The 16,784-nt window shown below is 53.5% G+C and overlaps 1 protein-coding gene across 1 annotated transcript in view; it reads left to right on the top strand.

Annotated features, from left to right (window-relative positions):
• Positions 1 to 16,784, top strand: part of LOC149281889 (protein kinase C alpha type) — a 41,405-nt gene that overhangs the window by 8,862 nt on the left and 15,759 nt on the right. The window contains exon 3 of the mRNA XM_089498807.1: positions 15,152 to 15,234. Within this exon, the coding sequence (XP_089354933.1) occupies positions 15,152 to 15,234 (83 nt within the window). The remainder of the gene's footprint in view (positions 1 to 15,151; positions 15,235 to 16,784) is intronic.

Genomic DNA, 16,784 nt, shown 5'->3' with positions numbered 1-16,784 from the left:
CTGTTCGATTCTTATTTTTCGATCAATTTCTTTTGTGGGACACCCGCCATGTTGGGGATCACTGTGTCGCACATGTATGAAAGTAACGCTCCATGGCTGATCTCTGCTTCGCAGTTTAGGACCCCTTTTAGGGTCTATCACAAACCAGTTTGGTTTACTGCAGCTGGAGAGGGACAGTGCAGAGGGATTTATCATCAGGGCCAGAGTTTCCATACAACAGAGAATTCAAACACAGAAACCCAAACTGTGTGAGGGGTGACTGACATGAGCCGTGACGGGAAGGGTTAATGGAGCAAACCTGAGAATAAGCCAGGCGATCTGTCCCTCCCTAACCTTTGAGGTGGGCAGAAGGGATTAAAGGTTGCCCCCGTTATCTCGTTCGGCATCTTCTCCGATACCCGCCTGACACCAAGTAGCCGTTTGTGGCGGTTACAGAAGAGATTAGGATTGGACTTGGATCCGGAGGCCAAATTCCTTCCTATGTTTACTGCTTTTAGCAGAGAAAAGTAAACGTGTCGCTGGGTTCCCGTCGAGCTGGTGGAACCGGTCTGAGTCACCCCGACGGTTTACGGGACGATGTGGGAAACGCCGCAATAAACGCGTGCCTTTAATATGGGGAGACTGGGATATATGGACGGGGAGACTGGGATATATGGACGGGGAGACTGGGATATATGGACGGGGAGACTGGGATATATGGACGGGGAGACTGGGATATATGGACGGGGAGACTGGGATATATGGACGGGGAGACTGGGATATATGGACGGGGATATATGGATGGGGAGACGGATATATGGACGGGGATATATGGACGGGGAGACTGGGATATATGGACGGGGAGACGGGGATATATGGACGGGGAGACGGATATATGGACGGGGATATATGGACGGGGAGACTGGGATATATGGACGGGGAGACGGGGATATATGGACGGGGAGACGGGGATATATGGAAGGGGAGACGGGGATATATGGACGGGGAGACGGGATATATGGACGGGGAGACGGGGATATATGGACGGGGAGACGGGGATATATGGACGGGGAGACGGGGATATATGGACGGGGAGACGGGGATATATGGACGGGGAGACGGGGATATATGGACGGGGAGACGGGGATATATGGACGGGGATATATGGACGGGGAGACTGGGATATATGGACGGGGAGACGGGGATATATGGACGGGGAGACGGATATATGGACGGGGAGACTGGGATATATGGACGGGGAGACGGGGATATATGGAAGGGGAGACGGGGATATATGGAAGGGGAGACGGGGATATATGGAAGGGGAGACGGGGATATATGGACGGGGAGACGGGATATATGGACGGGGAGACGGGATATATGGACGGGGAGACGGGGATATATGGACGGGGAGACAGGGATATATGGACGGGGAGACGGGGATATATGGACGGGGAGACGGGGATATATGGATGGGGAGACGGATATATGGACGGGGATATATGGACGGGGAGACTGGGATATATGGACGGGGAGACTGGGATATATGGACGGGGAGACTGGGATATATGGACGGGGAGACGGGGATATATGGACGGGGAGACGGGGATATATGGACGGGGAGACGGGATATATGGACGGGGAGACGGGGATATATGGACGGGGAGACGGGGATATATGGACGGGGATATATGGACGGGGAGACGGGGATATATGGACGGGGAGACGGGGATATATGGAAGGGGAGATGGGGATATATGGACGGGGATATATGGACGGGGAGACGGGGATATATGGACGGGGAGACGGGGATATATGGACGGGGAGACTGGGATATATGGACGGGGAGACGGGGATATATGGACGGGGAGACTGGGATATATGGACGGGGAGACGGGGATATATGGACGGGGAGACGGGGATATATGGACGGGGAGACGGGGATATATGGACGGGGATATATGGACGGGGAGACTGGGATATATGGACGGGGAGACGGGGATATATGGACGGGGAGACGGGGATATATGGACGGGGAGACGGGGATATATGGACGGGGAGACGGGGATATATGGACGGGGAGACTGGGATATATGGACGGGGAGACGGGGATATATGGACGGGGAGACGGGGATATATGGACGGGGAGACGGGGATATATGGACGGGGAGACGGGGATATATGGACGGGGAGACTGGGATATATGGACGGGGAGACGGGGATATATGGACGGGGAGACGGGGATATATGGACGGGGATGGTGAAAGGGGCAGATCAGCAGAAAGGGCCTGCTTTATGTTAAATGCAGTCGATCTTTGGGAAGTATTATAAGGTTTAACCCTTTAGGGAAGACGTGAAAATAAGTCAGTCTCGCCGCGTAGGGTTTGCGTGGACACCGGAGACGCCGGATCTGCCGAGGGATTAGCACAAGCGGTTTGTCCTTTTTGTTCCCCTCCAGATCCGTGGCTGTTAATGATGCCCTTTCTTATTTAATGAAGTTACTCGGCTCATTTAGCTCCATGCAGCCTTGTCGTGTCCCCGCAGGACGCAGCCGGGAAGGTTTGTCGCATCTGGCGGGACTTGCCGGTCCTGCCGTGACATCCAGATGCTTTCGGGGGCCGCGTGATTTAGTTGCACGTTCGGCTGACTTTCCGGCAGGTCTAATTAGCGGATAAACAGAGGTCTGCGTTCTTAGTAGATAAAGTTTGCTTTGGAGCCAGGAGCTGAACTTGTGGGGAAGCTGCGGGGGTCTGGTGCACAAACCCGAGAGGGCCCCCTGTCGTCTGTAACGGAGCAAGGGGCACTTGGAGACGTTTCCGAGGATTTATTGTGACGGGAAACGCTGAATATTCCGTATTTACTGTAAAGCAGCCGATGGGGGGGCCTGAAATGACACCACGGATCGTGGGGCTCGCTATAAGGTCTCCAGCAGGCGTTAGTAAAGTCTTGAGAGGGTAAGTGTGAGACCCCCCTGCTTGGCACGCGTTTCTGGCACTGGGAAGGGTACGTTTTGGCGGCACCAATGCTGTAACGTGTTATATGATCCTGCTCCGGGTTCCTCTGTCGCTTTCTGTTCTCGCCAGAGTGATGGGAGAATGTCATCCGAGGTAATGGAGAGTTTAGTGGGATGATGTCATTCAGCCGCTCCCTGCCCCCCCTCCAGCCCTGCGCATGGTGCCGCTCGGACACAGCCCGATTTTATGGCACCGGATCAGATATGGAAGGGATCTTGATTTTAGAACCTACAGTGAGGGGCTTCAGTCTGGTGCCCGGCGACAACGGCCACCGGTCTATCCATAAAGTGACCGACTCCCGCGCGTGGGGTTTGGGTCTGACGCTCCGAGGAGGTGGTCCCGATCGGCAGATAATGTAGAGTTTCATGTGCGCCCCGTGACGTGGCTCCGGTAAATAGTCATCCAGGAGCAACCTAAGATAAAAAAAAGTGCGGCTGACGCCTGTTTATTCGCGGTGTGTCAAGGATGCCCTAATAAACATTTCTACCTCCTTTGTGCTGGTTTCAGGGCTGAGCGTTGGCGGTGTACGCGGCACCAATTATCGCCTATTCCTGGCACATCCAATGGCGGCCTGAATTCATTAGGATTTCGCCATTGTAGGGCTTGCTGTCCCACCCAACCGCCCCGGGCTTCATTTTTTGTCTCTCGGACTTGCCAACCCGCCCCGTAAATCACCGGCAGCGGCGAGCCGTGTTTTCACGCGATCCTGATGGTTTGGAAGTGTTTGCACGACACTACATACGTGATGATATATAGTGGGGAGGAGAGAAACCCCTCCATGGGGCTGCAGCTGCCCCTGGCATGTACCCTGCCGGGTCCTGTGGCCCCATGTGGAGCCCTTGGCTGTCCTGCGCATGTGTTCTCCCTGGGTAGGAATTAATGTATCTGATCCCGTGTGTGCCAAGCGTATAACGGCATTAATGATATTATGGATCGCTTTGCAGTGATTAAACGGATGCATAAAGCAAGCTATTAATCACAGAGATTGAAGACCATCTGTAGCGGCCGCCGGTGGGTTTGGCTAAAGCCGCGTCTGCCATGTTTTTAGGGCCGGGGCCGATGTCTTTTTAGTAACACAGAACCGTTTGATCCAGGGCTGGACCTTCTATCATGTGGGCAAATAACTTGGCCACCGAACTGTCCCCGGCGGGGTTTGCTTACATTTGGAGGCTTTTACAATGCAGGAAAGAAATAATTAATAATTCAGGTTGGCATTTGTGTACCTTCAGTAAAATGTAAACAGCGATCCATGCGCGGGGTCTGGAGAGGATATTATAGCTTCTTCCAAACAGGGGCGTGCGGCCGCGTTCCGGAATCTCTGAGCGCCTCTCGGTCGCACTAAATCATACGTGTTCGGCCCCCATATCCAGCGTGTCGGCGGTCTGCGCGCATCTTGTATCTGCTGTCAGCCCCCCAGCTGAGAAAGGCCGTAAGGGTCTTACCTGAGCAAGGTGGTCTATCCAGTAGAAACCTGGGTCTGTGTGAGTGAGCCGCAGGCCGCTCGTTGGCTTCCGTATAAAACATGAGATCTGAGCGTCTTGTGTCTCCTCTCTTTACAGCGATGGCGGCTCCTAAACACCCCCTTTAAATAGTTTATTTTAGAAAGGGCTTCGAAGTACCTTCCGTGGCGGCTGACGAGTGCCACTTGGCCTCCTGGGTCGCTGCCCGTGCCAGCCTGTGTTTCGGGAGCCGATCCTGCCACGATGGACCCAACAGCTAGAATATTTGTGTGGGTTTTTTTTTTATTTTTTTCTCCCCTATACAGTTGGTGGGGCAGGAGGGCGCGGGGGGATTGCCCGAAAAACATTTGTTTTGGGGTTCGGTGATGTCTGCGCGCCCCGTCTGTGACCTGCGGCAGAGGGAGGCCAGCGGAATCCAAGCTCACTCTGTTTATTGGGAACGGAACGTCCGGCATTGGATTAACGCGGGTAACAATGTATCAGAGGGCTTGTTTTCCAGATATAATGTTGTGTTAGTGAGTGAAACGCGTGGCACAGATCTGGCCGTTCTTCTCAGGAAACATTAAAATGATTAAAATGAGAGCAGTCCCGCCATCTGCACCGTGACCACTGAAGGGTGACGAAAGAGCGCCGCTGTCGGATTCGGCTACATTTTGGGCACTTTTTATTTATTTTATTTTTTATTGTGGTGGTGTGCGCGCAGGTGCGTGTGTCGTGTTAGACTCTTGGGTCTTGGTGCTGTATATCTGAAGAGAGCCTGCGCAGCTACATGGGGATACTCTGTATCGCTGTGCGTGAAGACGTATTCAGCCTGCTTCACAGGAGAACTTACTGATGGCCGGGATCCAAAGAGCTCTGAATAATTCAGCCAACACCGTGTGAAACATCATGTAAGTTTGGGAAATCATCCAGCCGCTCTCAGCCTGGGTCTGGCGCCAGCAGACACCTGAGCTGATGATCAGTTCGTGGAGAGGTCTCGCCACTCGCTCCATCGAACGCGGGCGATGCTTACGCTACAGGGGCCGGCTCGCTCCATCGAACGCGGGCGATGCTTACGCTACAGGGGCCGGCTCGCTCCATCGAACGCGGGCGATGCTTACGCTACAGGGGCCGGCTCGCTCCATCGAACGCGGGCGATGCTTACGCTACAGGGGCCGGCTCGCTCCATCGAACGCGGGCGATGCTTACGCTACAGGGGCCGGCTCGCTCCATCGAACGCGGGCGATGCTTACGCTACAGGGGCCGGCTCGCTCCATCGAACGCGGGCGATGCTTACGCTACAGGGGCCGGCTCGCTCCATCGAACGCGGGCGATGCTTACGCTACAGGGGCCGGCTCGCTCCATCGAACGCGGGCGATGCTTACGCTACAGGGGCCGGCTTGCTCCATCGCGGAGAAGCGGGCGATGCTTACGCTACAGGGGCCGGCTCGCTCCATCGCGGAGACGCGGGCGATGCTTACGCTACAGGGGCCGGCTCGCTCCATCGAACGCGGGCGATGCTTACGCTACAGGGGCCGGCTTGCTCCATCGAACGCGGGCGATGCTTACGCTACAGGGGCCGGCTCGCTCCATCGAACGCGGGCGATGCTTACGCTACAGGGGCCGGCTCGCTCCATCGAACGCGGGCGATGCTTACGCTACAGGGGCCGGCTCGCTCCATCGAACGCGGGCGATGCTTACGCTACAGGGGCCGGCTCGCTCCATCGCGGAGACTCGGGCGATGCTTCCTCCGCTCCGTGGTATTTGTCGCCGAGTGTACTTATTAGTGTCAGTCACATGGCTGTCCTACGGTTGTGGCTGGAGCGTGGCAGGTGCGCCCTTTTTCTCTCGCCAGGTGTGGGACAGACACTCGGTGGAGTGGGAGTGGAACCAGTCCGGCCTGTTTTCTGCTGTTTCAGACACTCGCGCCTTCCTCGTATTTACGCTGAGATGTGTGGCTCGCCAGGGCTGCGTCATGACTCGCTGCACTCGTTGTTGGGGCGCCGGGGCAGATATATTGCTAGAAGAGGCATTTGATTTGCCCATCTGGTTATCGTTAATCTCCGCGCTCCGTGGTCGGCCGTTCTCTGCATTGCATAAAATCCCAGATTTTACTCATTTCTCATGTGGTGCGGGGGGGGTGGGGGGAGTTTGAATTTTTTTGTTATGAATGAACTTCCTCTTCGGAGCTGTTAATGGGAACCGGCTCTTCTAGTAAATATTGACGTTGATTTCCATATCCCTGAGTGAACAAAGTGATTTCTCGGCATGTGATTAGACAGCAAAGTGTTTGTTTCGGGGAGTGAAACGCACCGGGAGCGGGATCTCCGCTATCTTTAACTCGGGGGTCCCTAGTTTCTCCCCAGCGCGCTCAGGTTGGGGTCTGTTGGCAGCCTGGGGGGTATTTATTGATCTGTGCTGAGTTGCGGTCTCATGGCCCCCCGCCGTCCTGGAACTTTGTAAAACAATGTTTCCTGAAGTCTTTATGTCGGGGAAGTTCGCCGAATGACAAACGGTATCTGCTGATCACTGCGAGGAGATACATATCACGCTATTGATGCTCTTACTACATTAGTGTATTGATAGGGCACGGGGTTTCATGTAAGGGCAGCTCTCCTACCATGCCAAGGCAGTTATACCTCCTGCTTTGATCCCCATCACATGCAGAGGGGCATCTGGGGTTCAACAAGCCGGAGACTGGCGAGGTTGGGATCCGAGCGAGAAATCCTCGGCCGTAAATCACAGGTTTGGTTGAGAAAGGATTGTTGTGGTGGAGAAAGTGTCGTTAATTGGACTTAAATCGTACCATTAATTCCTGACGTATCATTAGTGTCTGAAGCCCGGCCCGATTCCAGCACAATTTCAGATCTTAATTATTGCTTCCCGCAGTCCGCCTGCAGCGAAAGCGTCTGAGCGCCTCGCTCGCTCCCCCGGCTGGGACGCTCCGTCACGCTACCGGCACCGGGGCACGCAACGCGAGGGTCCAGGTCGCGCTTATTTCTTACAGTTGGTGGTCGGTTCTCAAAAAAAAAAAAATTGCAAACCTTTTTAGTTTTGTAAATAAAAAAAAAAAAACACCAAAAAAATCCGCCTCGTTTTGGTTCGGTGTCGGAATGGATAGAAAGTGCCTGTTTTGGGGTAAATAAGGTGTCCCGAGCCTCGGACTGCCGGGGGTTTCGTGGCTGAATGCCCGTAGTGGGGCTTAAGGATTAGAGGAGCGATTAAGGCGATTCTTTGCAGCTGAACCAAATGACGCTGGGATCCATTTAATTGATTATTTCCCGTTAATTAATTACAACTGAATCATTTAAGCCTTTAATGTGTTTTTCTGATCGTTAGATGTTTACAGAAAAATGACGGAACTGGTTTCTCCGCCGCGGCCGCCAAAGAGTTTGGAACGTTCTGTGTTCAGAAGTTTAACTGTTTGTGGGAAGAACAGCTACCATTTCTTGGGCGGGTAAAAGCCCCCAGGCATTGCCGCCCCCACCCCGTGCGGAGATGTAAAGGCCTGTACCCATACAGCCTGTCTTAGCCAATGGGATTGATTAGTCAGCCAATAAAAAGAAGTGAGAGTGGGGCAATTATGGTGCAAAGTGGTGCAGTCACTATAGCAACTAGTGAAATGTTCCTGGCTGCTGCCCCACTATTACTGCTTTCCATTGGAATTGCACGGTGGGTGACAGGAATACCCCCCAGCTCGAAGACCCCCGACCCGCAGCTTTCGCTCTTTCGAGCCGGTTTTGAAAATTATTCTCCATCTCTGCTGCTTTTGTGAAGTTCGTTTGGAAAGCAAACAGCGGAGCGCTGAGCACGTCCGTCCCTGGGGGCCGTCCAGCGTGTTTGTGAACATGGCCCAAGGTCCGAGCGGCTGAGGGATCCAGTTCAAGTAATTTGGACAGAATCAGCTGCTTGTTTCCTTCCTTTTTACCGCAGATCTGTGGAGTGCAAGCTCACCTGGCACACTGCCTTCTGGTCCCTCCTGCCCTCATACCCCCACTCTACCTGGTATTGTCTGGCATCTGCCCCCCTCTCTACTCCCATTGTCTTTCTTGTCTCCTGCTTTACCCACATTGGCTACCTTTTTGCCCCTCCTTTACCCGCCACTGTCGGCCCTCCGGCCCCTGGTTTGGTCTGTTCTCTGCATTTCCAAATAATGAGATTGTTCGTAATAAAAGCTTTTTCTGGCTTTAGAAAGATTTAATTTCCTGTCTTCCGTAACAATAGCAGAAAATGTGCAATAACAGCTTAAAGCCCCTCTGCGTTGTGCCCGTGCGGCTTTAAAGTGCTCCCCCAATTACCACCGTGAGCGCAGGAAGCTTTTACGTGCATTAGTGCGACGGGCCTGCCTCACTAAGTAGTGTTTGCACTAGGACTGAAAGCTGCGCTCGTCGGTGTGATTAGGTCCCCGTGCAGGGAATCTGTTTGCTTTCTAGAGGGTTAAATATGCTTAACCCGCCCGAGGCACTGGCCCGGAACCGCTAAGCAGTGCTATCACGCGGTCCTGAGTCTTTTGATCAGCAGCCACCCGTGAAGGTGCGAGGCTTGCAGAGTCCATCCGCGTGTCATGAACCAGAGCTGTTTGTGCAATTTAAGACTTTTAATAAAAACGGCAAGAAACTGCCGGCTGTGAGTACTGGGATTTGCTAAGCCAGGCATACGTGGGCTGCCTGAGATGTTTGGGTTCTTGTGCCCGGCGGCGAGGACTGGAGCAGGACTCGCACAGGGAGCGGCGGGTTCAATTTCCCGTCGCAGATGCTGCCAATCATTAACCGGCTGTACAGATCGGCTCATTGTTCCCGAGAAAAATCAATCCGTCAAACATTCCCTCTGCCTGGCTGCTGAAATATTTCTGTATCAATAGAAAGTGTGTGGCCCCCAGGGTGGCCCCGTGGAATTTCACCAGTGAGAAAAAATCCACCCCTTATATTCTTACCCTTATAAGAGGCGCCCCACATTCATTGTCACGCTGTACCCCTTACTGCCCCCTCTGCCCGCGTCTTGGGGTATTGCGTGCACTCGGCCCCTCGGTGCGTGTGCAGCCACCGCCTGGAACACAGAAGCAGGAAATGCGTGTCCTGTCGCTGGCGTGTCGATAATCCCAGCTCCCGGCCTAATTGGTCAATATTAGCTTTACGCTGTGATTCCAGGGAATAATAAGGAGCCGCTGCGCCTGGCGGTTCGAGGTTCGGTGCAGACCGGGGGGCGCTTGGCTATTCTTATGTAACAGGAGACCCCCCTGATGCGTTTCACTTTATTCATATCCTACCCGTTCACTAATAGTGTTGTTATATGTAATAAAGGGCCATTCTGGGGCATTCCATTGGCGGGGGGCACACATTTCTGCCGCTTTATTTATTAATCGCGGGGGTTCTTCTTGCTCCTTATGGGAGGAAAATGGCCCTGGGGCCGGGTCACGGGGGAGGCTATGCCAGACACAGCTGTCGGCCGCCAGCTCCGGAGCGGACATATTGCTGACCGAGAGACCGGAGAGCGTTCCGGTAATGGAGCCTGCGCAGCCTCCTAATGCTTCCTGCCGTGATCTGTATTGATTTTCACAATGCATGGATGGGGGAGATTGAAGCTGATTACGCTGATAATCTTTATGCCCCCCCCCCCCACAAGTTTAAGTACAGCGACGCGGACTTGGCAGCCGCTCGGCCCGGCTCAGCGCGAATGTCTGCTTACTCCGTGTCACAGGGAGCAGTCTAATCGCATGTCTCTTCATACGCCAGTCACATTCTTCTATTTCTGCTGCTGTCTCTGCTGAAAACTGCATTTGATTATATGTTTTGGAGAGTAAAGGGTGTTAAAGGGACAATAAATGTTCAGCTGTCCGGCCCCCGGCCCCACGAGCCGATTGGGTTTTAAAGCTGGAGTTTTATCCTCTCCCTGGTGAGGCTAGAAAGTCTTTCCGAGGTAGCTGCTGGCGTTAGGTCTGTGCCGTGGGGTGCGGGAATTACCCCCGTAAAGAGGTATAATACGGGCTTCGCAGGGCAGGGCTTTTTCTACTCCTACCAGACGGTTTGTCGCCTCCAAGCATACTCAGTTTACTGCCCAGTTGGATAATGGGAGACCCTGTCCCAAGGAGCTTACAGTCTAGTTGGGTAATGGGAGACCCTGTCCCAAGGAGCTTACAGTCTAGTTGGGTAATGGGAGACCCTGTCCCAAGGAGCTTACAGTCTAGTTGGGTAATGGGAGACCCTGTCCCAAGGAGCTTACAGTCTAGTTGGGTAATGGGAGACCCTGTCCCAAGGAGCTTACAGTCTAGTTGGGTAATGGGAGACCCTGTCCCAAGGAACTTACAGTCTAGTTGGGTAATGGGAGACCCTGTCATTGGAAATGTAAAGAATGTTGCTGATGAGAAACATGAATCTGCGTGGAGAGCTGGAGCTCCGAGGGCGCAGGCCGAGGAATTGGCAAAAGAGGGGGATGAGCTGCTTCTCGCCCAAGCAATTAGGGCGAGCTGCTCAGTGGCTCATCCAGTTCTCCCAGTCCCAGTTTATCCCAGTCCCAGTTTATCCCCCCAGCTGCCCTCACCTGTCTATCTGGTTTCTCCTGTAATATATAGAAAAGTTGCCGGCGCTGTGAGGCGGTCCTGGGTGGCTTTCGGTGGCTCTGGGGTGCGATGTTCTGCAGCAGCCGAGGCCGTGTTAGTCGGGTCGCTCTCCGCAGCCTGTGTAAGCACACGGAAAGTAGATCTGCGAGGCGGCTTTAAAGCTTCCACAGAGATTTACGGTCACTTTTGAATGAAATGTTTTTGGATTAACCCGAGCTGCCGATAATTACTGTGAGTGTTTACAGAAGCGCGATTCGCTCGTGACGGGGTCCGCGTCGGGTCAGAGCCATTAATAATTCAGCGCTCTTCTACCTGGAAACGGCAGCGTTCGGGATCCATTAGCTCCTCCGCGTTTCACGGCTCAGGATCTGCCCCGAGTCACATGGTTTATTGGGCTCCAGGTTTGGGGGTTTATTTGAAATAAAATGCAGTTGATGAATAATTTCCTTCACATCTTCTGAGTCGTCTGTTCCTGGCGTTTGATTAAGAGCTTCAGAAATGCAGATAAAAGGAACGCGGTCTGAATCGCCTTCGTCCCTCGCTTTTAAATGGAAATGATTCGCTTAGGAATCCCGTTAATGAACCTGCGCGGCTGACGGGGAGACGCGCCTCATGGGGCAGCGCGGTCCTTCTTCTTGGCACTTTTGGGGTTTGGTTACGATAATGTGAGGAACCCCTGCCGATGCCATCTGCACCGCGGTCTCCGCGGCTGTTGATTTCCCCCCCCCCGTTTTCAGCAGTAATTTTAATCTTTCGTCACCTGTTCGGCCCCGGCTGCCTTAATCCTGCGCGGTACAAACCCCCCTCCGAAGTGTCTCGCTGGGTACTTTGTATCTCATAATGGAGCCCCGCAGGCCGGGTGTAATGGGGGATACAATTTGGGGATGTTTCCAGTTATTTAACAGATTTTAGATCCTGCTGACTGTTCCCAGTTGATTCGCTGCCATCGTGCTGCTCGATACCAATAAGTATGCGTGACGGGCAGAGAGCCCACGCGCCACCTCATTAACACGGCCCCGTGGTCACCCCCCCCCCCCCGCGTCTTCTGCTGTCTATTGATCGCCGCCATTTAACATCCATTATTCCCAGCAAACGGTATGCAAAGAGCCAGAGGGACGGAACGTATTCAAATCGCGCCCTGCACATCAGTCTCCTGCTCAAACACTAACCTGTCCAAACCGTGATTTGCATGGGCTGTAAACACGTACCTGATAAATCAATACGTATAAAATCCGGTGCGTGGCCGGGGTTAGATAGTGTGTCGGTCTTATCTGGAAGCCGGTACGTTTCATGGTATCGTTTCTACGCCCGCTGATCACACGACACGCCGGCCTCGGTTGTTTCTCGGGAGCTTTGGATTAAGACAAAAAGTGTGTCCCCGCCCAGCCCGGTATTGGGGCATTATAAAGATAGATTCTCGACAAAAGTGGGCCGTGAGTCTGTGGCCTTGGGGTAAGAGAGGATATGAAGTTTTATGTGCATACTACATACATACATACATACATACATACATACATCAGTGGAATATTCGTCTATCGCCATGAGCACTGCTCCAAGGCTGAACAGGAAGTGAAGGGTGCGCCGTGAAACGGCTTCCCCCAGCCACCTGCTCAGGGTTATGAAGAAAGAACATTTTGGTGTGGTCTTGTTACCATCACAACCATTGGAACACTCCTGTTGATTGCACAATGTCATTTGTTGCTATGGTAATAAGACCGCTTGTCAAACCCAGTGCAGGATTTGGTCTTTATAATAACCCTGCGCAGCTCACCCCGTGGCACTTCTGATGTTTTGGCAAATAGACAGCGTCAGCCTGATCATCAGAAATATAATCAGTGCGAATAATCTGCATCTGTTTCTGGGGGATTTCAGAGCGTTTGGTGTTTTGTTCGTATTCAGGAAGATTCTGCCGACAAAGACCCAATCCCTGCAGCTGCGGAGGAGACGAGAGCCGCTCCCAAAAGTCTCTTAATGGGACAATTTGCCCCGAGATTCCCTCCCTGCCCCCATTTATAATAAGGCTAACCCTTTCAATGCTGGCAATATGCACATCATAAGATTTATGGTCAAAGCCAAACCAATGAGGGGTCGCCATTGGGCAGTGTGTGTGTGTGTGGGGGGTCACAGGCACAGACCCGGGGTTTGGAGACCCCCATGCTCGGATTTCCCCCTCTTCCAGCTGCGTGACGGAGGTTCTCTGTGACTTCTGCCTCCCCAGGGCACGCGTCTCCATGTGTTGCTGTCGTTTTAATGCACTAATTACGGTGGCGAAGGGTTCCCTGCGCTCACAGAGATGAGTACCACGGCGGTAATCAGGATTATTTTTAATTATGCCCTCGGTAAACACAGGAAGACCTCATTAAGCTTCTCTTTGCAGTGATTACATTTCCCAAATTATCTGGGAAACTACAGCTGCATTGCATGCGTGTGCGTGTGTGTGCATGCGTGTGTATGTGTGTGCGTGCGTGTGTGTGCATGCGTGTGTGTGCGTGTGTGTGCATGCGTGTGTGTGCATGCGTGTGCGTGTGTGCGTGCGTGCGTGTGTGTGCATGCGTGTGCGTGTGTGTGTGTGCGCATGCGTGCGTGTGTGTGCATGCGTGTGTATGTGTGTGCATGCGTGTGTATGTGTGTGTGTGCGTGTATGTTACGATTGTTCCCTCTTGTGTGTTATCTGCCAGCATTTTTAGACACATGGTTATACATGGCTGCTGTGTGTGATGTCACTGTGATGTCACTGCGTGCGACATTCCCTGTGATTACTGCTATCCGGTGATACTTTGTGTCCTCTTTGTGTAAACGCTGATGGTTTTGTATGTATAATATGTGTGATTTGTGTCGAGTCCGTCTTGTGTTATCAGGCCTCCACATCCCGTGTCTGCAGCTTTTGGATATCGCTGTAGAGTGGGGTGGAATAACGTCCTCGGTGAGACATTTTCTCTGTGTCTTTGCTGAGCCCGCTAGTTACGCTAACTGTTTTAAAGAGGTGAGCGCATCTCCGTGCCGCATACATCTCCGTGCCGCCGGGTGCCGCATACATCTCCGTGCTGCCGGGTGCCGCATACATCTCCGTGCCGCCGGGTGCCGCTTACATCTCCGTGCCGCCGGGTGCCGCATACATCTCCGTGCCGCCGGGTGCCGCTTACATCTCCGTGCCGCCGGGTGCCGCATACATCTCCGTGCCGCCGGGTGCCGCTTACATCTCCGTGCCGCCGGGTGCCGCTTACATCTCCGTGCCGCCGGGTGCCGCTTACATCTCCGTGCCGCTTACATCTCCGTGCTGCCGGGTGCCGCTTACATCTCTGTGACGCTTCCAGCAGGCGCCGCATGCGCTTTACCATGGACGTTTTTACTAAGTTTCTGGAAGCACCGGCAGAATTCCGAACGACTGCGTGCCAAAAATACCTGTGCAGGTGTTACGTTTTACACCACGCGGTAAATAAGGGACGGTGGCATTCGGTATAAAGCGCCGTGGCCGCCATCTCCCCCACGTCCGTTACACGTGGAAACGCTGGAAGCTGCGTCACTTTTATGAATTCGAGTTCCTGGCTCTAAAGGAAGATGATGATTCACGGACTGAATAGCGGCTTTACGAGGCTTCGCTGGTAGCATCTGTCGCATATTTTAAGATGATGAATCCCCCGTTGGCAGAACGCGATACGGCGCGTGCGCTGCTTCCGGTTATTAGAAAGGGTAAATACAAATTATTGGGGCATTTTGGAGATGGGGGCTGATCGCCGGGTTATTTCTGGGTCCTTGGATTGGCTTTTTAACCCTTTTCAGCTTTGGCATTGAGAGACGAGACTATTAGCGCCGCGGCCCGTGCTTCGCAGGTAAATAAACTGCTTTCAGGGACGTTTGACATTAATTCTCATTTTTTATTGGAATTACTTGAACTTTTTAAACAGTGCGGCTGCTGAATTAAAACTCCTCCTTGAAAGAGTTAATATTGTGTGGCTGCGCAGGCGCATGTTCCGGGTCTTATTGGTCATTTTCAACAAACCCAGACTCGACTCGAATTGCCATGACTGCCAGATGCCCCCGTCTGTGTGACTGCTGCCCCCCCCCTATATGAATGCCGGCTGCCCCCCCTCTGTGTGATGGCCGGCCGGCTGCCCCCGTGGCCCTGCCTTTCTTCTGACATCCTCTTGCTTTTCTCTTTGCAGTTTGCTGCTTTGTGGTTCACAAGAGGTGCCATGAATTTGTCACTTTCACCTGCCCCGGGGCAGACAAAGGGCCGGATACGGACGTAAGTAAAGAGTGTTACTGTGTGTTTGGGATGTGGGGTACCAGCTCGGTGACGCCGTTGGGGTGGCTCGTGGCGCAGGGATGAGTTGGTTCCCCCTCTGCCACTGATGAGAAGATGAAGGAATCCCAAGCGTGGAGCAGCCCACGGCCGGCCGTGTAGATTAAAGTGAAGGACACGGCCGTGCTGCGTGTGCGGTGTGAAAAGCGCGTGCCGCTGCCTGGGTCGTGTTAACGTGTTGCCGTGGGGTCGTAAGGATGGCGCCTGCGTTACCCCCAGTCTAATAACTGCTGTTTTCGGTGGCGTAGCGGCTTATCACGTGACTCGTGACGCGACCACCGGTTGGTACGTTGAAAGCCGCATCACTGAACTGATGTAACCAAATATCTGGCTTTCTCCTACCGGCAGCGGTTTGCGTGACGAGTGACACGTGTAGAGTGATTAGTGCCAGCGGAGACCGAGGGAAGCCACGCAGTCTCGTTAGTGAGGTTACGGGGTTAATGGTGATGCTTAAAAAGAGACGCAATTATAAAACCTGCTGTTACGCGCTGTCTGTCTGTCTGTCTGTCTGCCGCCCGCTGTCTGTCTCTCTGCCGCCCGCTGTCTGTCTGTCTGCCGCCCGCTGTCTGTCTGCCGTCTGTCTGTCTGCCGCCCGCCAGCCGTCTGTCTGCCACCCTGTCTGTGCGTCTACCCGCTGCCTCCGTCTGGCTTTCTGCCCCCCGCCCGCTGTCTGTTGGCCCAAAGGCCTGAGGATCAGCCGGGTGCCATTATTATTATTATTTATTGTTTTATATAGCGCCATTATATTCCGTAGCGCTGTACCATTGTCTCGGGTATTGGGGTACCGCTGTGTGGTTTGGGGCTTGAAGGATTCTACTCCACTTCTTTAGCCCCTGGTTGGCCCTTTGGAGCGTCGCTCTGTTTTCTCCCGTGTTTTTTGCCGCTGCAGGAGATTGCGCTTTGGGGACCGCGCACGTTTTCTTAGTTAGAAGCGAATCGAGTTTCTGAATAATTATTTAGTGATTTTGTTGGACGCAGCATTTTCCGGCCGTGTCTAGCGAGCATCGCCATGGAGACCGGCAGATAACTGGATGAAGCTGCCAGCGATGTGCGTATTGCGAGCCGAGCGGTGGCTGCTTTATGATTGCGTTCGCAGAACCTGAATACGTGGAATGTGGGGGGTTTTTTTGCGCGGTATTCCGGTATCCGCCGTGCGTGTCGGTGGTGCCCGCAGAATGACCCTCGGCGGCCCAGACTCCTGCCCTGGGGTCCCGTGCGCGGCGCCCTCTGCCATTGCCTCGGAAGAAGCATTGTAAGTATGTGGAAGCTGATAATGGCTCACGTGCCTTTAGCGGCTTCCCGTGGGGTTATAGTGCTGCTGAGTATATTTAATTATCCCTGATAAGAGACCCGGCCTTATCACCCCTTCCGCTGCGTCGGGGCAGTTTATCTAAAGTACCCCCCACCCCATGGATGTACTAAAGCGAGTAATAAACTTATGCGTGCAATCATTTCATGATTTCTTCCTTCTTGGCGGCAGCCGCTTCTCGGAG

This window comes from Sceloporus occidentalis, unplaced genomic scaffold, assembly GCF_023333645.1.
Source record: "Sceloporus occidentalis isolate IW3139 unplaced genomic scaffold, rSceOcc1.0.p SCAF_126, whole genome shotgun sequence".
NCBI classification, from domain to species: domain Eukaryota; kingdom Metazoa; phylum Chordata; class Lepidosauria; order Squamata; family Phrynosomatidae; genus Sceloporus; species Sceloporus occidentalis.
The sequence above is the reverse complement of the archived record's forward strand: the minus strand, read 5'-3'. Positions and strand labels throughout refer to the sequence as shown.